This window comes from Bos indicus x Bos taurus, chromosome 7, assembly GCF_003369695.1.
Source record: "Bos indicus x Bos taurus breed Angus x Brahman F1 hybrid chromosome 7, Bos_hybrid_MaternalHap_v2.0, whole genome shotgun sequence".
NCBI lineage: Eukaryota > Metazoa > Chordata > Mammalia > Artiodactyla > Bovidae > Bos > Bos indicus x Bos taurus.
In genome coordinates this window covers 27,236,550-27,261,516 of record NC_040082.1, presented here as the reverse complement: position 1 = coordinate 27,261,516, position 24,967 = coordinate 27,236,550, and the positions used below count along the sequence as shown (strand labels likewise).

Sequence of the window (24,967 nt, the reverse complement as noted above, 5' to 3'; positions counted from 1 at the left end):
TGTGTTCAAATGGTATATCTTTCCATTTCTCCTTTGCCTTTCACTTCTTTTCTTTTCACAGCTATTTGTAATGCCTCTTCAGACAGCCATTTTGCCTTTTTGCATTTCTTTTTCTTTGGGATGGTCTTGATCCCTGTCTCCTGTAAAATGTCACAAACCTCCATCCATTGTTCTTCACACATTCTGTCTATCAGATGTAATCCCTTGAATCTATTTGTCACTTCCACTGTATAATTGTAAGGGATTTGATTTAGGTCATACCTGAATGGTCTAGTGGTTTCCCCTACTTTCTTCAATTTAAGTGTGAATTTGGCAATAAGGAGTTCATGATCTGAGCCACAGTCAGCTCCCGGTCTTGTTTTTGCTGCCTGTATAGAGCTTCTCCATCTTTGGCTGCAAGAATATAATCAATCTGATTTCAGTGTTGACCATCTGGTGATGTCCATGTGTAGAATCTTCTCTTGTGTTATTGGAAGAGGGTGTTCACGCTGCTGCCATACATGTCTCTAGGGCAGTTTAGTCCAATTTGCTTCAAGAAATAGATCCGTGGACTACTAGTTAGTCTTCTATGAGAAAAGGAGATTATTCTTTTCCTCCAATGGTCAAATGGTTTAAAAATCCTGACTTCTTTATAGAAACTCGCAGTAAATTCTATAATATTACCTGCTCTGAGAAGTCTTACAGAAATGAAACCTGTCAGATGACTTGTATTTGTTTTCCAAATGCCGTCCACAAAGCCTATTTTCGTTGGATACCTAGTCATGTTTCAGGGATTATCAGTTTTTTGTATAAGGCATTTTTAGAAATTATATTTTTAGAACTTGGACTATACGTTAATAATCTTCCCAATACACATCTTCAGCAATAAGCTTTTATTTGGTTGTGTACTAGCTTAGACGCTCAGTCGTGTCCAACTCTTTGCAGGCCCATGGACAGTAGTCCACCAGGCTCCTGTGTCCACGGGATTTTTTAGGGAAGAATACTGGAGTGGGTTGCCATTTCCTCCTCCAGGGGATCTTCCAGATCCAGGGATTGAGCTCACATCTCCCGCATTACAGGTGGATTCTCTACCACTGAGCTGCCCGGGAAGCTCAGTGGTAAAGCTTTTAATAGGTTAATTCTGATTTAAACAACAAATCATCTACATTTATATTATGTTAGATTAAATACATAATGTCTGCTGCTGCTACTGTTAAGTCACTTCAGTCGTGTCTGACTCTGTGCGACCCCATAGACGGCAGCCCACCAGGCTCCCCCATCCCTGGGATTCTCCAGGCAAGAACACTGGAGTGGGTTGCCATTTCCTTCTCCAGTGCAGGAAAGTGAAAAGTGAAAGTGAAGTTGCTCAGTCATGTCCGACTTTTAGTGACGCCATGGACTGCAGCCCACCAGGCTCCTCCGCCGATGGGATTTTCCAGGCAAGAGTACTGGAGTGGGGTGCCACTGCCTTCTCCGACATAATGTCTAAAATTGTCTAAATCCAGGTAGCTTGTGAATCCAAAAGGACTTGACAGGAGATTATTTTAGTAATATCAATAAAAACTAAAAACAGATGTCTTAGAAATCAAGAGTACTTAGAAATCAAAAATACTTAGGAATATGAATTAATTCAGTGATTGCTATCTGTGTATTACCCTTTAATTTACCTTTTTTTTCTTTGGGTTTTAGTATATGAAACTGATGCTGGGATATTCTGGCACATTTGAGAACAGTATTAGATGTCTGACATTAATATTTTGAGGTTGTTACATAGAAAGGTCACAATTTAGACATTTAACTTAGTTTCTTTTGGTAGAGATTGAGTGTCAGTTCTAAAAGCTTCTAGACTCAGTAAGATAGTTCCGTAGTATGGATACTTCACTGTATCATTAGAATTATGAAATAGACAAGGCAATGTTTATGTTAAACAATTATGATTTAGAAAGGCTTAGACACTATTTTTTGCAACAGAGTTAAAGTAACTTTTTTTATTATTTTAAAATCAAACAATTATGCCGTGTATAATGATGGGCCACACATATGGATCTTTATAGATGAGTTGTTTTGATTCTCACCTTAAGTCACATTAATGCTAGTTAAATCTTCCTTTTTTCATCTGAGTTACTTGAAACCCAATGATGACATCACTTTCAATAAGTTTTTTAAATTTAATTTGCAATGTTTGAAAAGTTTTTACATACAAATGAAAAGGAAAACAGGGGAATAACAGAACTTATACTTAAATAAAATCATTATTTTTTGGAGCTTGGAGAGATAGATACTGTATACCCCAAACAAGTGAATTAAATAATTAATTTAATATAAAGTCAGACTTAATAAGAGTTTTTAATGAAAAGTTCTATAAGTAGATCTTTATTGATTTGATAATAATAAGGGTATTTTTTTAACCTGCCAGCACCTACCAAAACCTTTCCTTCCGTTAATACCCCAAACGTGTTTGCTACTTAAAACAGAGAAACAAGTTATCCAGAAAATCATGCTGTCATTTTTTTTCATTAGCCCTTTGGTCTGGCTGTATTTGGAGAAGTTGATTTCCCCCATCATGTGGGCGAAAATCGCTGTTTGGAGAAGCAGAGGTTTACTCATTTAATTTATTTCTCTGCCTTGCTCTGGTTGTCTGATCAGTTACTGAAAAGGAACAGTGCTCTTGCCTCCATGTAGAAGCACCTCACCATACAGGAAACGAAGGCAACAAAATTGATATTCCAGCTGTAATAACAAACCCAAGGGTTCCACCTTGGAGGGAAGCATGCTGGCAGGCTGCCCTCTTTCACACTTCCATTGCTTTCAGGCCAAATGCAAGAGTAATGCTCAGGTGAACAAGGCTGCTGAGGCTGCTTGGGGCGACACGGTCTGTCTGCCTGCCTTCCCCCAGGTTTTGTTGTTATTTTCTTGTTATTTAGTCACTTAAGTAGTGTCTGACTCTTATGCGACCCCATGGACTGTATGTAGCCCATTGCTTTGAGCCAGATCCACAGGCGAGATGAATCTCCTGTCCCAGATGGCAGCTACCCAGAGCACTGCAGCCGAGGGAGCACTCTTTAATGTGCTGCTTGGGAAGGATGGAAGGAAAAAGGGCACCTTTTTTCTGAGTAAGAACCTTAACAAATTATTGAATACGTGCTATGCAACTGGTACTATGACCTTACAATTTTAAAACCTACTAGGAAGGATGACATTCTAGGAATGAGGGGGGCCTTTGTTCTTTCAGTGTATTTTTGGGTTTGAGATTGCTGTCCTTTGCCAGCCTAGATTATTAAGGACAAAACCCCATTCTCACCTCTGCCTTACTTTTTGCAGTCAGGTAAAAGTCATTTTTCTTTTTCTTCATCAAATAGCTCGTATTGGGATTTGTCCTCGTTTCATTGGCAGCGTTTTTAGATTTGTAGTGAGAAGAGCTGATGTGGGTGACTTGACCTTTTTCTCCTGACTATAATTTTCTGGTTTTATAAAGTTATGACACTCACACATGGAGTAATGGCTCTATTCATTTTAAACAATAACTTGTTACATCTGGATTTAGTGAGGTGAAGATCCAGATCATGAGAGCTCTTGTGTCTGATAGATCATAGAATCAAAGACAAGTCTCAATGAAATGGAAGCAGGACCCATGGCTGCTATAAAAATGGGCTCTCGATATTTTAGCTACCTCTCTACCTCATTTTGTACTCCTCATCCTGCCTGCTCTATTTGCTTAGGTCTTCTCTAATTCTACCTTTGTCTTTTAGCCACTTGTGAAAAGCATCATTTAATTCACATTGCATTCATTTCAGCCAGTTGTTACGTTACACAAGTAACATTCCAATTTAACAAACGCTTTGGCATTTCCAGAATATTTTACTGTGACATGTTAAGTGATAATGAGCATACTAATTGGGTCTAATTGAGCCTAATGTGATGAACAAAGGAAATGTTCAGCCTTTCTTTGTTAATCAATAAATAAACATGAAAATTTCCCCAACCTAGTTAGAGGCCCTTATGGTAACTTTGTGGGAACCGGAAAGGCAGACGGATTTCAAACGGTATCCACCTTGGGCAGAGCAAGTAAAAAAAAGGGTGCCCCTTCTTCCAGGGGGACTTTTGGTCTCTTTGGCTGGTTGACTGGGAGCTGATATTGGTCCTCATACATCCTCAGCCCTGCCCAAGGGCAGGCCGTGACCTGCGTAACTCTCAAAGCAGCCCTGTGCCTAGGACAGAAAAGCAGGAAACTGCATTCCATTCTGCCCCTTTCCCTCCCCCGTCTTCAAACCTTGGAAGTCTTGTTTTGTTGTTTGCTTTGCTGGGAGTTAATCCATTCTGATGGCAGAAATGGATGAGAGAGTCAGAAAATTGCTATTTGATTTTAGGATAAACAAAGAAAAATGACCTCAAAGACATTTCAGTGCAGCTTTCTCTTTCCGGCATGCAATGTTAATAAGTACACCACAGCCTCTTTCATGGAGAGAAAACCCATTTCCTGGACAGTAAATCAAAGAATCAATTGGAAAAGTTTGTTTACTTCAAAGAATCTATTGTAACTGTATTATCAAATGACTGCTTCTATGAACTAGGGAATGTACGTATATGAAATGAAACGTTTCTGGTGTGTGTTTATTGTGTTACTTCTTATCATACACTAATATTAATAATAACAAAATTAGGAAACTGAGTTTTCTGCTGTAAATATCAGAAGATGATTCCTCACTATAAGAAAAGAATGGTGTGCTTTTCCCCAACTCCTATAAACAGGAAAAGACAAGAGTAAACTTTAGACCCTTTTTTCTTCTTCTTATTGCAGGTGATGTGTTCCACATCACTGCTCCCAACAAGTTCACCTTTGAGGAAGCTGGAGAAGAGTGTAAAACCCAGGACGCCCGCCTGGCGACCGTGGGGGAGCTCCAAGCAGCGTGGAGGAACGGCTTCGACCGGTGTGATTACGGGTGGCTGTTGGACGCCAGCGTTCGCCACCCTGTGACTGTGGCCAGGGCCCAGTGTGGAGGTGGTTTACTTGGGGTGAGAACCCTGTATCGTTTTGAGAACCAGACAGGCTTCCCTACCCCTGATAGCAGATTTGATGCCTACTGCTTTAAACGTAAGTGTTTGATACCTTTTAAAACATTCTAGTTTAAAAAAAAAAAAAAAGCTTCGAAGGCATGCAATTGATGTTCAACTAGCCATTGGAATGATTCCATGTCTTGCATTGTGTGCACGGAATGGAAACAGTTCAGTGACTCTCAAAAACAAGGAAATGAAACAGCAGTGATATGGTTAAAACAAGTTAGACAAATGGCTTTTAGAGAGGATGAAAAAATGTCAGGCAAAGGCCTTAACTGTGCTGCATTGCACAGAACATGTTTCTGAGCACTTGTTTTATATTAATTGCAGTCCTTCAATGCAATTGGATTGTTGGCGCTATTATAATGCTGGGGCCAGTCATGGCTGAGTTGAATCCCTGAGTTCTGTTTTTTTCCCTCTTTGTTTGGTATCACCCTTTCTTTCAAATAGCAGAGGATTTAAATTTCAGTAACCGCAGGTGAGTACTTGGAGCTGACATGGATAATACCTAAAAATGAACCATGCTATAAGTAAAAATTTCATTTTATCTCAGTTTATCTCATATAATGGAAATATGTTCCTTCTAATGCTCTAGTATCATATTAAATACAGTATATGTTTTTTGGCAAGCTCTAACATAAATAGGCTACCTTCAGTTAAGTATGGATTTAAAATAACTTAAAATGGATTTGAAGTAACATTTCTCAACATTAATGATATATTTAATTTTTACATGTCCTTAAATTACTTTAGCACTAGTCACATACCATAGTGTCATGCTTGTAGAATGCTTAATTAAACAAGCAACTAATCCAGAGCCTCACTGTGATGTTTACTGTAGGATCTATATTATGCCAGCCAAACAAAGATCTGCTAGAAATTTTGGTGACCTTTAGTGTGTTCAAGATGGAGCCATATTATATTGAATTAGTGAGAATTTTTTTACTAAGTTTTCAATATATGTACTGTTTTAGCAATACATACAGTCATCCCCTCAGTATCCATGGGAGATTGCTCCTAGGGCCCTCAGGGATACCAGAATTACTTACCTAAGCTATACTGTGTAATGGGATATAATATCAACTATGTAAGTAGTTGCTAGCGCACAACAATTTCAAGTCTTGCTTTTTGTAACTTCCTGGAGTTTTTTTTTTTTTTTTAATCAGAACTTGGTTGAATCTTCAAATATGGAACCCGTGGATACAGAAGGTCAACAGTAACTGAAATGAGTCAAAAATACACTAGCTTATTTTGTAATTGGCTTCTAAATATACAGACTTTCTTCATTAACCAAAAAGACACAGAAGTGGGATATCTGAGTAGTCAGGAGAATCGATTGTTAGTGCAATGGAAAGGTGTAATTTCATATCCTGCTATCTCCCAGCTAAGGTATTTCTGTTTGGATCTCCTCCTGTAAACTCAACTTTCTGAGTGTTAAAGCCATGTGTTGTGTATCAGTGCAATACAAGCTGGCCACGAAAAGCCTTTGGAATTATTTGTTTTTGTTCTTAGGCCCTGAAACTACAGGAAAAGTCTTGATCATTTTCAGGAAAACAAACAAAACAACAACAGTAATAGCCAAACCTTATCCCCAGAAGTAAGAAGATATCATTCTTTTAAGCCACATACCCATAACAGTAGTTCCAGGAATATTTTCAAGTAGTTCAAGCTTTAAAATCAGTTTTATGTTAAGTGACTGGTGTGATTAAAGGAGAAAATCAGATTTTTGTGTGTGTATTGGGGAGGGGAGGGAACAGGTGGGTTAGAGAAGTTAAATTCAGGAAGGAGTTGAATTATCCTTGTTTGATTTTATTTTCTTGTGCTTTATAAACCTGGCACTAGAAAACTTTTAAACATTTTTGTTCTCTGTGAGAGAAAAATGTCAAACAAAGCCTGTCTATAGCCCCAAAGAATTCATCCTGATGTGTTTTAAATTATTTATTTAAATAAGGAATTCACATGAATGTACAAAATAACAAGATACTTAGATTCAAGTAGAATAACCACCTACTAAAACATCTGTATAAAACGTGAATAAAATTTGAAAGTTTAGGTCTTCTTTTTTCTCCCTAATTCATTTGAATCTATATAACTTGGAAATATATAACTTGCAGATATAATAGATTCAAATTTTTGTTTTTTACCCCAGTTAAGCTAAAGACTAGATTCTTATTTAGTTCTTCCCTAAGACTCTACCATACTCAAAGTTTAGTCATACATAAAAGCCTTCCTTAACACATAATGCCAACACCCTCCTCAAATTTCGAATTCATTTTTAAAAGATTCTTTTTAAAACATATACATTTTTTTAAATTTGAAAAATATTCTCAAAATGACTTGCCTGCTGTAGTTTCCCATAGAGTTGAGTCATGACTAAATCTATAGGGTTAAAGTTGATAAGAATTGTGACCTTAAGGACAAATTCCAAAAGTGATGTCAGGGATGTACAGCTAGTTGGTTAAGTAGAAGAATTTAGAAATATAACCATATTTTTCTTGTTTGCTTTTACCAAATGTCAAAAGTGTTTTTAAGGCCACTTCATGGTGAATAAACAATACCAAATCTCACTTTGCTATAATTCCCTCTTCCTTCTGAAATCACTGAATAGAACATTAACAATGGCCAATGATAAATAGAATTAGAATCTGTTCTTGTCAAACAGATTTGAAAAACAAGTATATTAATGTCCTTGTGAAATACAGTCTTCCTGCTGGTTTCCCCTTGATTAAATTGTGCACTTTTCATTCTTCTTTGACCTCAGAGTTAAGCAAGTTTTGCGAAATAGAGTTATGCAGTGCTCTGAAGGTTCATGCATGCTCCCCAAATTTAAGGGAATCAAAACCATTAAAGACTCGTGATAACCTCTCATTTAATATGATTAAAGATCTCCAGGAGAGGAAGACAGGGAATGTTTCCTAGAAAACACATTCCAATATCCTATTATTATCACTCTCAGATTGTTTTCTTCATTATCTAAATCCTTTGCATTAGAATCCGAGTCCATCTTTCCTTCTCAAGTTGGAAACCAAATTCTAAATAACAGCATTTCTACTATTGAACACAATTGTTCAGTTGTCCCTCAGTGTCTCCTTCAGCTGAAACAATTTCCTTGTTTTGAAATTTTAATTTCTAGGCCTCTAATCACCTATGCCATCTTGCTTTGAACCCTCATTGTTTTTCACACCCCTCTGTTCAGTTAAGCTTGGAGCTAAAGACAGTGGTCTAAAGAAGACTTAAATAAATACCCACCACTTCCTATGACGTCTTTCTTATGTATTTGTTCACTTTTACAATTGATCTGCCCTTCTAACCTATGATCAGCTTGTTATCTTTTCTGCACCCTAGATCATAATCTGACCATAGGTGTCAAAACTTATCCTTCCCTAACTGGCCTTTCTGACATGTTTTCTCTTTATTGAATTTGAATCGGTTGGCATTCAATCACTCATAAAACTTTAAATATTACTTTGAATTCTGATCCCGCGGTTCTGACCATTACTCTTTCTGCAACCATGAACCCCAAATCAACTTTCTGAATATCTAGTCATTTCCCTATAATAAAGGCAAGTATGGCTATAAGTTAAATCGACTATCGTGCTGCTAATAGGATTTTCATATTTCATTAGGAAAATCTGCCTTGTGTCTCACAATAGAAGCACTGGAGAAGATAGTCCATAGGATATAAAATACCATAAGTACAGTGATGTGAAACATCTGTGTGGCAAACAGCTGCAAATGTTCGAGGGGAGCTTTTGTGGGAAAAGAAGCCTGCTGCTTTCTGTTGGCTTCCTCGATAATGAAGCTGAAGAAGGGACAGTGGTAGTTTTCCAGGACAAAAACTTCTCCACGTGAATTCTTGTGGAGAGACACTTTCAGAAAAATCTGGAGTTGTGTTTTCATGTTTGTAATAGTCATCATTAATACACTGGTATTTATTCTTATGTTATTTCTTTGTAGATATTTGTGTTTTTATTTTTTTTTAATTAGTTCCTTTTTTTTTTTTTTGGAAGGGTTGAAACAAGTGGCGCAGATGCTCAGATACACTGAGTTGTGATGGAAATCATCTGTTAAGTTGATGAAAAAGTAACCCAACCCCAAAAGGAAGTCTGAGGTTTTCCATTCCAAATAGTAGAATTAATCAGCTTAATTATAAGCAGACCCTTAAACGGGGCTCTCATTAAAAACCCTTGTTCTGAAAACAAAGTCATGTAGCTTTGTAAAGGAGATTCTGAGACACACTACCGTCATATGACTATGTTTCAGGCCTAGAGGAAGACAGCATCAAACAGCACAATACCAACTGATAATGACATACAGTCATGTCGTTTTTGAAATCTGAGTCTTTCGTTTTTAAACTGATATGAAAAGTATTTTCATAGTACTGTAGAAAGTTGCTGGCATACAAATTGGGTTGGAACATTTGGAAGACCTGATTCACAGGCCCTGTTTTGGCTCTCAGGCAGTTATCACCTCCTTTTAAGTGAATTTTTTCAGCCATGGAAATACTCAGAGGGAAAAAGCAAAATTAGCTTTTGTGTTGTTATTAATAACAATATGATTGAATTTTCTCTAATATGCAGTGTACCAAGTGTTTATATTATGTTTCCTTGGGAACTTTCTCTGTATGTACATTTTACTGCTTCCCTAAAGAATGCAGTTATAAAACAAACATGATATCTGGCAGTTAAATGAGGTAACAGTTATGGAATTTCAGAGGATAGAGAATTGAATGAAAAGAAAAATAGTCAACCTCACTTTGGTTCCTTAAGTTGTCCATGTCAATCAAAATAGACCAAAGCTTCCTCCAGGAAATGACTGCAGAAAAAGCTTTCTTTAAAAAAGGGGGGAAGAAACGTTATTGAACATGTTTTTGAAGAGTCTAATTCTTTTTTTTTTTTTATTGTTTAGTTTTAAGATAAAGGGACAAATAGTGACAGACTAAAGAATTTTAAAATACAGCATAATGAAATGGTCACCAAGTTTTTGTATAATATTAATGAATCTGGGCTTTAAAATGGTCCAGGAAATGAGCACAACTAATAATAGCTCATACCAGACCAAAAAAAATGAGGAGTCTGTTACAGCTCAAGTCTGATTTACAACGAAATCACATCATTTTATCATTAAATTTTTAAAATAGGCTTTATTTAATAGTTTTAAGTTCACAGTAAAATTTAGTGGAACATTCCAAGATTTCCCACATACGCCCTGTCCACACTCATGTACAGCCTCACCCATTGTCAACATCCCCCATCAGAATGACACACTTATTAGACCAATGAACCCACATGGATGCAACATAATCACCCAAAGTCTGTAGTTTACATTAGGGCTCACTCTTTGTGTTGTACATTCAACATTTGGGTTGAATTTGGACAAATATATAATGACATGTCTTTGCCATTCTCTTATCACACAGAGCAGTTTCAGTGCCCTAATATCATTACGTTTTGACAGAGTAGATGGCGCTCAAAAGTAATCAACCAGTTTTGTCTTCCAAGGACTCTGGTTTGGGGATTATTAAGAGTAGGCCACAAGATATTATAGATACTACAGATTTTACAACTTAGCAAAGCAGTGACCACAGATGTCCTCAGATCAGTTCCTTCTGAGGCTAGTGGCAGTTTTTGATTTTTGAAAATCTTGAGTATTTTTTAAAAGACAAAATCTTTATGTGCCTAACTACTGCATTTTCTTTATGGTGAGATGGAATCCTATCTACAACACTGTCATTTTTATACACAACTTATATTTCTTTCAACAGGCCAGGCCATTCTCTGTAAATCTGGAGGCGTTATAATGTAGCATTTTATGATGACATGTTACTTTTTATTGCCTGAGCCCATTCTTTCTGATGCTCAGGGTTGTTTCCAGTGATTTGTAATTACAGAGCTAAAATATATCATGTGGGTACTTTACTTCCTGTTCTCTGTTTGCATTTCCTGCTGAAAGTAAGCCTGGACCCAAGACTCGTAAGAGTTATAAACATATCGTGTTGAACATAGAACAAGATGTAGAACTACAACAAAGGCCAAGCAGCCTCTGCCAGAGGCATTTTAGTATTTATTATAAACAAGGCTACCCTGTAGAGTTGAAAGGAACATGAAGACAAATGTCCAACACCTGGGATCAAGCAACAAGTGGTGTTAAAACGTTTAATATCCTGTTTTTATGAAAGCTTCCACAGTATGGACCATGTAATCGTTGATATGTAACTCGGGTACATTTGATGTGGCTTTTTTGTTATTTTGCAATCTGAGGCACTCCCTCTCCCTGGAGACATTATGTAGCTAGAGACAGAATAGTAGTATTGAGTTCTCCTACTAAACTTCAAGTTGGTGCTGCAGTTTCTGAGAAATAATGTGCCTACTGTTTCCAAGCTCTGCATTTGTTTTTTGAACTTCTTATCTGAAAACTACATAATATTCACGTTCGTTAACTAAGAACAGTCTTTTGTGATGATTAAATGTTTAGTTTCTGTCTTTGGGTTAAGTATAGTTTTTAGACTCCCCTCCATCACAAAACACTTTTGGGTCACTCCAAATTACACACAGCACTTAACAAACACTGGACGTACAACTTTTATCAGTAACTTGTCTAATCAACTCTTTGAAATTATTTTTCTAGCTAAACAGAATATATCAGAGGCTACAACCATCGAACTGAATATGCTTGCAGAAACTGTCTCACCCACTTTATTGGAAGAACTACAAATGGGACTGGACAGAACGACACCAATCGTCCCTTTAATCACTGAATTACCTGTCATTACAACAAAGGTCCCTCCTATAGGAAATATTGTCAATTTTGAACAGAAATCCACAGTTCAGCCTCTAACTAGTACCCACAGATCAGCCACAGAATCACTGCCACCTGATGGAAGTATGAAGAAGCCTTGGGATATGGACTATTACTCACCTTCCGCTTCAGGACCTCTTGGAGAGCCAGACGTATCTGAAATTAAGGAAGAAGTGCCCCAAAGTACAACTGTCGTTTCCCATCATGCTCCTGATTCATGGGATGGTGTGAAGGAAGATCTGCAAATAAAAGATTCAGTTACACAAATTGAACAAATAGAAGTGGGTCCCTTGGTAACATCTATGGAAATCTCAAAGCACATTCCTTCTAAGGAATTCACTGTAACTGTGACACCATTTGTATCTACAACGATGACCCTGGAATCAAAAACTGAAAAGAAAGCAATAAGCACAGTCTCTGAATCAGTGACCACAAGCCACTATGGATTCACCTTGAGAGAAGGTGATGGTGAAGATAGAATATCTACAGTTAGATCGGGTCAGAGTACCTCGATCTTTAGCCAAATACCTGAGGTCATTACAGTGTCAAAGACTTCAGAAGACACCACCCGCGGTCAACTAGAGGATGTGGAGTCAGTCTCCGCATCAACGATTGTCTCACCTGACAGTGATGGGTCGCCCATGGACCACAGGCAAGAGAAACAGACTCATGGCAGGATAACTGAAGGTTTTCTTGGCCAGTATGTGTCCACCACACCTTTCCCATCACAGCATCATACAGAAGTAGAATTGTTTCCTTATTCTGGTGATAAAAGATTAGTCGAGGGGACATCCACAGTTATTTCTCCCACTCCACGAACAGGAAGAGAAAGAACAGAAACTCTAAGACCAGCGATGAGAACAGTTACTTACACCAATGATGAAATACAGGAAAAGATCACCAAAGATTCATCTATAGAAAAAATCGAGGAAGAAGGCTTCTCTGGAATGAAGTTCCCTACAGCTTCCCCAGAGCAAATTCATCATACCAAGTATTCAGTGGGAATGACCAAATCTTTTGAATCCCCAGCACTGATGACAACGACAAAGCCAGGCGTGACACCAACAGAGGCAACAGATGTGGAGGAAGACTTTACAACTCCAAGTGGATTAGAAACAGATGGCTATCAAGATACCACAGAGTATGAGGAGGGTATTACAACCGTGCATTTGATCCAGAGCACTTTAAATGTGGAGGTGGTTACTGTATCAAAATGGTCATTGGATGAAGATAATACAACATCAAAACCTTTAGGGTCCACAGAACATGTAGGCTCTCCAAAATTGCCCCCTGCCTTAATCACCACCACGGGAGTGAGTGGTAAGGATAAAGAAATGCCAAGTCTTACTGAAGATGGAAGAGATGAATTCACTCGTATCCCAGGTAGTACTCAAAGGCCACTAGAGGAGTTTACTGAGGAAGACACAACAGACCATGAAAAATTCACAGTTAGATTTCAGCCAACTACATCAATTGCTACCACAGAAAAGTCTACTTTGAGAGATTCTATAACTGAAGAAAGAGTTCCACCTTTTACAAGCACAGAAGTCCGAGTTACTCATGCAACCATAGAGGGAAGTGCTTTGGATGAAGGAGAAGATGTGGATGTCTCTAAGCCTTTGTCTACTGTCCCTCAATTTGCACACCCTTCAGATGTGGAAGGGTCAACCTTTGTTAATTATAGTAGCACCCAGGAGCCTACTACTTATGTAGACACTTCCCATACCATTCCTCTTCCTGTAATCCCCAAGACAGAATGGGGAGTGTTGGTACCTTCCATTCCATCAGAAGGTGAAGTTCTAGGCGAACCTTCTCAAGACATACGTGTCATTAATCAGACTCACTTTGAAGCTTCTATGTATCCTGAGACTGTAAGAACAACAACAGAAATTACACAAGAAGCAACGCGAGAAGATTTTCTTTGGAAAGAACAGACTCCAGAGAAACCAGTTTCTCCTCCCAGTTCTACAACTGACACAGCCAAGGAGACAACACCACCTTTGGATGAACAAGAGAGCGATGGGTCAGCATATACTGTCTTTGAAGACAGATCAGTGATGGGTTCTGACAGAGTCTCAGTTTTAGTAACAACTCCAATTGGAAAATTTGAGCAGCATACATCTTTTCCACCTGGTGCTGTCACCAAAGCAAAAACAGATGAAGTGGTAACGCTAACACCAACCACAGGGTCAAAGGTAACTTTCAGTCCATGGCCTAAACAAAAATATGAAACAGAAGGTACCAGTCCAAGGGGATTTGTATCTCCTTTTAGCATTGGTGTTACCCAGCTTATAGAAGAGACCACGACTGAGAAAAGAGAGAAAACATCCCTGGATTATATTGATTTAGGCTCAGGATTATTCGAAAAGCCCAAGGCCACAGAACTCCCAGAATTTTCAACAGTTAAAGCCACAGTTCCAAGTGACACTGCTGCCTTCAGTTCAGCAGATAGACTTCACACACCTTCAGCCTCCACTGAGAAGCCACCTCTCATTGACAGAGAACCTGATGAAGAAACAACCAGTGACATGGTAATCATTGGAGAATCAACATCTCGTGTTCCTCCCACTACCCTTGAGGATATTGTAGCCAAGGAAACAGAAACAGATATTGATAGAGAATATTTCACAACTTCAAGTACTTCTACTACACAGCCAACGAGACCTCCCACTGTGGAAGGCAAAGAAGCCTTCGGACCACAGGCATTTTCTACTCCAGAACCCCCAGCAGGGACAAAATTCCACCCTGACATAAATGTTTATATTATTGAGGTCAGAGAAAACAAGACAGGTAAGTCTTTGCTTTCTAGACATACCAATCAAGGCAATCAGCATTTTATCTTGAAAATTACTTTTGGGAAAAAAAAGTATCAACATGCCAAATGCTGCCATTAGAAGATAACTGGAGTGTGAAAAAATTCTGTTTTAGCTTCATATATTGTGTATTTGTACATGAATTGGAAGAATATGTTAAACAGTTTGGAAGAATGTTAGATATGGTTTTATTTTAAAAGTCATAAGAAGCCCTGCTTTGTCATCTAATATAACCAAATCATCACTGTTACATCACTTCAGAACATGCAGAACAAGATGTTTTAATTTCAGTGTCTTTCCATGTGTTACTACTCAAGTGTAGTACTAGACTGTGTTAACATTTCATTGGTCTTTAACTATTAACCTTCAGTACTTACACCGTGGACAGCTAAAACCGTATTGCATATCCCTCGGGCTGATAGAAAGACATCTAGAGGTTTGTTTTGGTTTTTCTCTTCCATGATTTGCAGGTTTATTATGCAACTTTGTGGGGTGGGTAATAGGTATGCAGTTTAAATTTATTTTAAAGAAAGTTCAACATATTTTCAAGCTGTTGTCCTTGGATATTTTCATTAAGCTGTAAATATTTAGAACAAATAAGGTCTAGCTCAATTCTAGGAAATGCTGTAATATATTTTATCAAATACAGTTTCAGAAAGTGGATTACCTCTGTTCCCTAAAAACCCAGGCTGTAATGTTATTTATTTTGTGATTTAGTTATAAGAATATTCATGGTGCTTTTTATTCTGCTCAAGTATTTTATATATCTCTCTGGCAAAAATCTTAAAAGCTGTTTCTTTACATTGACTAATACTTGCAATTTTTATCATTAAATTTAACTTATTCCTTCTTAAAGGTCAGTACACTCTATCTTCCAAATTTGGTAAGCTGAATCGCGAATACGTGTTATATGGAGTTCAATAGATCTATTCAGGTTTGTCTTTTTTTAATTTAGAAGTTAAGATCATCGATTTTAGTTAAGTTGCTGTATTTTAGTTTTAGTGTGTGGATTAGAGGAATAAATGCTCGTTTTTCCTTAACCTAGCTATGAGAAGTCAAGCTAGAAGAATGTTTTTTGAGAGGTTTTTTTCTCTTACTGTTGGGCTATTCCCCTAGAGGTGTCATTTTTTGTAAGAGGTGTCATTTTTTGTAATTTATGCGATACTCATGAGCCTGCTTGGGGATGCACTTGTTGGGAACACAGGTGGCTCTAATGTCTAGTCAGCTGGCTTTCAGTTAGATGGTAATTTGGCCTCTACCACCCAGAACTTTCTCCATGTAAAAGCTCCTCCTGCGGGACAGTGAATAGCAGAGAAGAGAATACACTCTCAGAGTATTGATATTAATCTCCACTTTCCAATACAGTTGAATGAGGTCAGGATTGGAGCATTATTTGCCTGTTAATGATGCTGTTTCTTGGAAACCATATTTCTTCTCTCCTACATTGCTCTTCTGCCTCTTGGAACTGGAGATGGAGAGAGAAGACAGGCTGCCAAATAGTGGTAATGAGGATTGCTGTTAGTGGGGCTGGAAAGTGACAAGAAGATATTACTATGAAAAAGAAAGAAATGAAGAGAAGCTTAGGGATTCCTACGAATGCTTAATTTGAGAATTAAAAAAAAAATTCTTGAATGGCTAACTACACAAAAGTTTTTTCCCAACTTAGATTACTCTCTTGTTAGTGTAGATACTATGTTGAATCAAATGATAGATAAAGCAGTAAAACATGTTCTGCATTTAAAAACTCTTCTAAATGGGAAACTGTACATTGAGGTGAGGGTAATCAAATTACCAAACGGGATAAGTGAAACTCAATCTCCCTGGAAGAATTGGCAGCCATCAGAAAAAAAAAAAATCTAAGTTTATAAATGGCTACTTGAAATGGAGAGTCTGAGTAACTTTAACTCATAAACCATTTATACAAAGTGTGTATTTTTATCTGAATTGTAAACTTAAGTCAGCTGGGTCTGGGAAACACAACTAGGTATTTCCTCCTCTTTTTTCTACCTTTATTTTACTTTTCTTTTCTTTTTTTGGAGTTTAGTTGCTTTACAATGCTATGTTAGTTTCTGCTGTAGAGCAAAGTAAATCAGCTATACATATTCATATATCCCCTCTTTGTCACCACAGAGAGTTGAGTGGAGTTCCCTTTGCTATACAGTAGATTCTCATTAGTTATCTATTTTATATATAGTAGTGTATATGTGTCAATCTCACTTTTCAAACATGTGGCCTTGACTTGCCTTCAAACTAATTTCCATTCAGCATTGATAACAATGGGTCAGAAAGGAAAGGGAATAATTGTTTATCTTCTTTGGCAGAGGGTTCCAGTGAGTGCAGTGGGGTGCAGGGGGCTAGGGATGAGAATAGAACATGTATCTATCTATTAACTCCCTCGCTCCATCTCTCTCTTTTTCTCCCCTGTCCCTGCATCTATCTGTCTTTTCTGTATGCTTTATATATGCCCTTCTTAAGACTAAAAACACCGTTTATTGTCTTGATAAGACAATGAGGGTGGTGACTGAGGTCCAACTGCTTTATATTCATTTTATTTGTTTTCTATGAGAAATTTAATTTTTCAAGCATTTTTCACTCTGAAAAGGGAAAACCTGAGAGCAGATGTTAAATTAATGAGTTTTAAGGCAGGTGTTCATTAATAAGGAAAAATACATATGTGCCTGGAAAACCAACCTTTTTATGTATCAAGGCACATTTTTCCAAACTGGAAAATCCTTGGTACATGTACAAATTTGTATAAATCTATTCAAAAACGTAAAATTGACCTGTACATATACTGTATATTCAAGTAGGCAAAAATACCACCCATGTTACTCTAAACCAAGGCATTCATAATTTTTTTGCTGCTCTCAGCAAGTCACATAAATCTTGATTTTTAAAAAATTTTTACTACTATTAAACAAAACACACTATGCAGGACATGTTTATGTTCTATTTGCTCAAATGGATCTTAATAGCAACTCAGGGTGCTGTTGCCGGAGGGCAACTGTAGTTAGCAGTTAAAAAAAATCTGAAGGAACTTTTCAGCTCATAAAATTTTTATGAGCTGAAAAATGCTATAGGGTGTGTTTAACAGTGGTTCAGGGGATACTGAAAACATGGCTCCTGTCTATTTCAGGAGTAATTTGCACACCTGCACTTTGAAAAGTTATTGAAAGGTTTTCTTTGTGAACATGTGATGGCTCAGAAGATAACGAATTTGCCTGCAATGAAGGAGACCCAGGTTCAATTCTTGGGACAGGAAGATCCCCTGAAGAAGGGAATGACTACCCACTCCACTATTCTTGCCTGGAGAATTCCATTCCTCCTCCAGAGCAGGCTGGTGGGCTATACAGTCCATGGGGTTGCAAAGAGTTAGACATGACTGAGTGACTAATACACACACACACACACACACACACACACATGAAATCTATAGAGTTTAAAGGCATAGGAAGAGTTAGCTCAATTCTGGACTCTTTCCCTTTTTTAAAAGAATGCTCCTCCTTGAAATCATCTGAAATGTCATAAATTAGTGTAACAGGATTATGAATGATTTTAAAAACTAATACACTGTAATTTTAACTCAAAGAATAATTTAGAAGTCTACAGATATTGAATGTACAAATTATTATGCAAATGCTTATGGTTATAACATTAAAATAAGTGACTTATTTGTTTTTATTTTAAACAAATTCATGTATACTGCCTATTACTTGTCAGACTCGCTTGGTATTATTTGCTGGTCAGGTGTTCTTTTTTGCTAGTTTTATCATTTCTAGCTACCCAGTCTAAGTGTAAGACAGGTATTAAGCCACTATGAAACTAAAATGATAACAAATATAAAATATTGATGAAATTATTAATGAAATGGCATTAATGATTAATGAAGTTTTGAGAAAAATAATTTTGGTCTCTAAATTAGAGTTTCTTTTGCTCTGTTTCCTTGTTGAGAATTATGGTACTTTATTGCTTACAAAGAGTCGGACACAACTGAGCGACTGAACTGAACTGAACTGATTGCTTACATCATTCAGAAATAATTCCCATATGATTAATCCCATCTGCGTTTTTGTTTGTATATTTGAGAAATGTACATAGAGCTAAATATTTATTTCCTGAATATGATGCTGTTGAGGAGAGGGTAAGGAATAAGGGTCATTAGCTCTAAGTATAGGAGATATCTGGGTAAATGCCAATATTCATACCATTGAAAGCACAGTCATCAGGTTTTAAAAAGTAATGTTACTTATATAATTCTTTTTAAATCACATTTTTATAGAATTTATTATGTAGAACTGCTTTCAGATTTTTAATTAGAGGATCAGATTCCTTTCTTGGGCCTCCATATTTTGAGCGCATAAAAGAGTGGCTGTTCTGGTTAGTGTTTGACGGGGGGGATATTAGGAGCCCTACTTTCTTGGGACCCCTCTCTCATCCCCAGTGGTAGTTTCTAAAGTAACATGTACCTTAGAACACAGCTAGAAAGAGAATGAGATCATTTGGGTAATTCAGAATAAAGCAGCAAAAATTTACTCATTTCTGAATGAATTTCTTTATTTTTTCTTAAGTAAAAACATTTTTTAAATTGGTCTCTCACTATATGGGCTTTCCTTGTGGCTCAGATGGTGAAGAATCAGCCTGCGATGCAGGAGACATGGGTTCGATTCTTGGGTAGGGATGATCCCCTGGAGAAGGGAATGGCTACCCACTCTAGTATTCTTGCCTGGAGAATTCCATGGACGGAGGAGCCTGGTGGGCTACAGTCCATGGGGTGGCAAAGAGTTGGACACGACTGAGTGACTAAGCACACAGTTTTCACTACGTGTATGTATATGTCTCCCTATAATGATACACATTTATTAACATTTACCTTTGAACATTTACCTACATGATTCTGAATAAAACAAATTAAGCAAATCTAACTTTAATCTTATTGATAGCTGTATGTAGTCAAAATTATATATAATTATATTTCAGAGTATGTGCAGGGCAAAATCATCAAGTGTGCACTTAGAGCTTGATATTTTCAGACCACTCTTGATATATTTTATCATGTTTAAACTTCAGAGGTAATTTGTGAGGTGTCCAGGGGAAATGCAGCAGATGGCAGACAGAGGCACACTGGGTCTGGCACTTTGGTACTAGTCTGAGTCTTGGCACTCCTTGGAGCATTTTTGCAGTGAGGCAATTCTCTCCCCTGATGAACTCAGGAATAATGACTCGCTGTTGGCTCAGGTGCTGCTCTGTCTGTCAGTTTCTGAAAGAACATAGACTCTGGAAAGACTGGCTTCTCATTGGCATTCTATTGGTTTAAGAGGAGATGGCTTAGATTTCGTTTGCTGCTAATAAGGGGCTCTGTGTATGCTATTCAGATACCTGCGATGGCAGGAGAACAGCATGCTGAAACCAGCAGCTCTGGTTCTGGGCTGTTTCTCTCCTGCAGAATTTTGGAGCACATCCCTGAACGTGGATGGGGCGGGTGCCGACACACTTGAGTGGTTCTCTTTGCTGGGCTCCAGCTGTGGCTCCCTGCCAGAGAAGCACATGTTTTTTTTCCCCTGCAGGGAATTAGGATGGCTTCCCTCATTCCTCCTTGGCTGTCTAGAAAAGGACTGAATTCTTCTATTGGCAAAATAATGAAAAAAAGAAGAGACTGTCTCCTTTCCCTTCGTTTCTATAGTAGGAAAAAAAGAATTGGCCTTAATATTTTTAAATGATTAATGAGCTTAACACTACAGTACAGATCAAAGCTTACCTTTTTTACCAAGTCCTTCTAAGTGAAATGTTTTGTATGTATAACACATACAGTCACATAAGACACACATACAAAACACAGAGAATCTCAAACTTTTAAATGCTGTATAAATATTTATTAACCCACTAATCTCAAGAAAATCTTGAAGACATTAAAATCATGCTTCTCACAGGTTGAGGCTTACTAATAAAAGAGATGTCCTGTAGTTGGGTAAAAGGAACTTTGCTGTCTTCTTCTTAACATAAAGAAGCTTATTCTTTCTGAAAATGGCACTTGCAACTACAAGTTGCCAGTGTCGAAGCTGCTATTGAGGTGGGGCGTCAGCCAAAGACAAATGCCACTTGTTATTAGCAGTGACCTTGAGAGAAAGGCTCACACTGTCTTCTAGCAGAGTAGTCAGTCAAGGGTTATCCTCAGGTAAAGCTACAACATGCTTTGTTCTTTAACAGAATCAAAAGGGACACAAAATAACTGTAAACCATAGGCCCTGCTCCCAAAGCCTTTAAATGCTTTTGAGGAGCCTATATTAACATAGTCAAATGTAATTAACAGTACAGAAATGCATAATTACACACTAGGTGTGAAATACTGACTAAATGGCAGATTATATCAACAAAGAATAAATCAATGAAGGCAGGGGATTCAGAAAATATTTCATGAGAAGGATGAAATATAAGCTGGTTCTTGTTGGAAGGGTACGATCAAAGACAAATGGCTGAAAACTCATTATTAACCTATTGCTTCACAACAGAGACTCACCAGTGGGCCAAGGAGCCCCAAGTACTGTCAGGCATTTTCCTAGACAGGGCTTGAATGGCAGAGTGGCTCCCCTGATTCAGAAGATGAATGCCTTCTTAAGATTCACCTAGAAGCCTATACAAATCATGGAAACTTCAGGCAACTTCCTCAGGAAGGAGTGTTCTCTCACATTTTCCTATTTTTCAGTGATTGATATATTTTGATAAAGATAGCATCATCTGTAAGTTAAGTACATTTAGCTTTTCAAAACACGTCCCATGATGTATCACGGTTCAGAATTACACATTTGTAAAATTAAATGACATAAAACTACTTTTTAGAGTGGGCTGTATACCTAAAAGATGATCTAAACTTCTATAATATCTTAATTCAAATGCAGTTTGAACTAGCAATATTACAGAAGCAGGTGATATAAGTTAGGGAAACTACAATCAGTCTTTCCTTTGATTCTTGGCCATGTGGACCCAGGAATTTCTTAAATTTTCTGTCAGAATTTTTTGCCAGTAAAATGGATGTAGTAGTGATTATTGTATAGAAAGAATAGTTCCTAAATTCTGATACATACTCTCTTTTTTTTCCAAATCACAGGGATTATATAACAAAAGATCACTGTGTGAGTATATATATATATACACACACGTATATACACACACACATATAGGGATCTTCCCAACCCAGGGATCCAACCCAGATCTCACTACATTGCAGGCAGATTCTTTACCAGCTGAGCCACAAGGGAATCCCAAGAATACTGGAGCGGGTAGTCTATCCCTTCTCCAGCAGATCTTCCCGACCTAAGAATCAAATCGGGAGCTCCTGCATTGCAGGTGGATTCTTTACCAACTTAGCCATACATGTATGTATGTATCCAAATATATTAATATACATGTATCCAACAAATAGTCAAATAATTGCCATTCACTACATACTATACTAGAACTGGATTTCTGAAGCATACTCTGTGATATTCTGAAAGTCCATGGATAGGTAGTTGATTTGATCCATGGGATACAGTTCGATGGAGTGGAAAGAGCCTTTGGAAACAGACTTGGGTTCATGGTCAACATTGTTATCTGCCACCTATTTGATCTTGGGTAAATTGCTTGATCGCCACAGGCCTCAGTTGTTATAATAGTAAACATATGTGCTAATGCTGCTGCTGCTGCTGCTAAGTCATGTCCGACTCTGTGCGATCCCATAGACGGCAGCCCACCAGGCTCCCCCATCCATGGGATTTTCCAGGCAAGAGTACTGGAGTAGGGTGCCATTGTCTTCTCTCATGTGCTAATACTACAAACTCACGAGATTACTTAAAAGAGAAGGGGATCTCTTCCTGGGCTTGCACGACACAGTGGCAGGCACATCGCACGTTTAATACCTCCTAAGTGACTAGAAAGCACCCAGCATAGTGCTTTGCACATGGCAATGACGTAGTAGAAATGAATCCCCTCTCAGCTACGGCAGTTGTTTCGTTGTGAACGTCTAAATGTCAGAAAATGTAGATTGTTTTGTATTAAGTATGTTAAAAATGCAATTTCCTTAAAATTTGAGATGATTTATACTACAGTGAGACAAATATAATTATACTCTAGTATCTGTCTGACTGCAAGAGCTTGTTAAAATTTTAATCATCTATGGATTGTGTTTGTCTAGGGTGATGCCATTTTGGGTGCAAATCAGAAGCAGCTGCAGCCCTTATTTAAATTTTAAATATAGTTATAGTATTGATTCTATACTATCAACATGTAGAACTCATTAGCTTTCTGCTCTTTTTCATGTGTGAAAATTGGACTTGTGATTTTTGATGATTGCAAATTTAATTTTTTTCAAAGAAAAGATCTTTTCACAAATTCTTTATAAATTTTTCCAGGTGCTGGGCCAGGCCTCTTCTTGCATATTCATAGAAAACATGGGCATTCCCTGCTGTCTTTTTGTTGTTGTCAAGGAAACCCCCTAGTTCTCTACACAGGGATTACATTCTTCTTTCTTAATAGCTCTTAGATCATTCATTTGTGCAGTGAATAAAAAATGTATTCACGGGCCCAGACAGTGTTCAGAACTTTTGGAGGGGAGGGGTGTAGCTAAGGGGAGAGACGTGTGGTGAGAGGAGCAAAGGGATAAAAGAAACAGAAAAAGAAATGCTTTATAAAGGTTTCATTTTAATGAGGTAAAATGAAAAAATAATTTAAATGCATTATCTGTTTTTGTCAGTTTTAAAATTTATTTGCAAAATTTATTACATTGAATCTCACTGAGGCCAGTTTGTCACATATATATTTTTTTTAAAAAGCTGGTTAATAAGTGACTTTATTAATAGGAAGATTCCAAGAATGGGGCTCTGGTTGAGGGGACAGGGGAACAATTTTTAGTGAAAACTGTTGTGTATTTTTTTTTCATTTGCATGGAAGTACTCTGATTTTTTACAACACAATTGAGGCAATGGAAATTGTAAAATATTGTTTCAACCTAGGGTATTGTGTGGACAATTCAGCACCTATTGCATGAGAAACTGTGTTCCTTAGAGGGATATGCCAATATTCAGATCTTTTGAGTGTAAATCAAGAAGGAAACCCTGATCCGATGGCATGAAAGCTATAATTATTCTCAAAAGGAGTGGTTTGATTTGGAGGAGGAGACTAAATTACGGCAAACCTTCTAAATACTTGCTAGAATTATTGTGATAATGTATCAAAATTTTTTTTCCATAGATAAGTTAAAGTAGGAGATTTGAAACTGGAAAGAAAGAATCCCTTGAGTGAGAGGGAAAGTTTAGTTGTACTTCAACATCTGTGTCTATGAAAGCTTGACATATTATGTCTCAGTATGGTACTTAGACCTGCTTGCCTCTAGGATCGGCATACACTACCTTGTCTGGCTTCCAATGACTTCATCTTTTCATCTTACACCACAGTATTCCTGGCATCTCACAGGGTGAGTTAGTTTCTTTGGCCATGTGCTGTTCGGAGTAGGTTTGGGTTTCTCTAAGTTGAGAAAGGGAGAAGAAAACACACCAACATATGCTTCTGTAGAGTACAGCGGAATATACTATAGTTACCATCTTTTATTACGTTGTGATCTTACCTTGCTCTGCTTTCTAAGGGAGCCATTTCACTCTCTGAAGATAAAACATTCTCTGCCCATCTCTTCACATTCACTCCCAGGAAGTATTTTAAAGGCTTGTTGAAATAAAGGCATTCAGGCAAGCTACTCTGTGGCTGAAGTGAATTGAAGTCACTCAGTCATGTCCGACTCTTTGAGACCCCATGGACTGTAGCCCACCAGGCTCCTCCGTCCATGGAATTTTCCAGGCAAGAGTCCTGGAGTGGGTTGCCATTTCCTTCTCCAGGGGATCTTCCTGAGCCAGGTATCAAACCTGGGTCTCCTGCATTGCAGGCAGACACTTTACCGTCTGAGCCACCAGGGCTAGGGAAAGGAAAATAATGTCATCCATAGCTTAGTTGGGAAGGCAACTTGAAATAATCAATAAGCAAGAAAAGTATACAATAAAAGCCAGTTGCTTGCTTTAATAAAAAAGAAAAATAGAGGTAATATGGGCGTGAGTTTGAGCAAACTCCAAAAGATAGTGAAAGACAAGGAAGCCTGGCTTGCTACAGTCCTTGGGGTCGCAGAGTTGGACACAGCTGAGAGACTGAACAACAGCAGCAACAATGAAGTAAGTTACTATTTCAGACAAAGTCTCAGAATCAGCCTCACAGGAAACTCTGGGCATTCATCCTCTTGCTGAGCAACCATCCATGTTGCCCAGAAGGCCACAGAACAGCACCAACCAGGTATCAGCAGCTGACCG

General features: G+C 37.8%; 1 protein-coding gene across 3 annotated transcripts in view; it reads left to right on the top strand.

The window, feature by feature from the left end:
- The window catches only part of VCAN (versican), a 121,232-nt gene that overhangs the window by 36,427 nt on the left and 59,838 nt on the right, over positions 1 to 24,967 (top strand). For 2 of the 3 annotated variants that reach the window (XM_027545675.1, XM_027545677.1), the window contains exons 6-7: positions 4,778 to 5,071; positions 11,662 to 14,622. In XM_027545675.1, coding sequence (XP_027401476.1) covers positions 4,778 to 5,071; positions 11,662 to 14,622 — 3,255 coding nt within the window. The remainder of the gene's footprint in view (positions 1 to 4,777; positions 5,072 to 11,661; positions 14,623 to 24,967) is intronic. The other variant, XM_027545676.1, reaches the window with a different exon arrangement.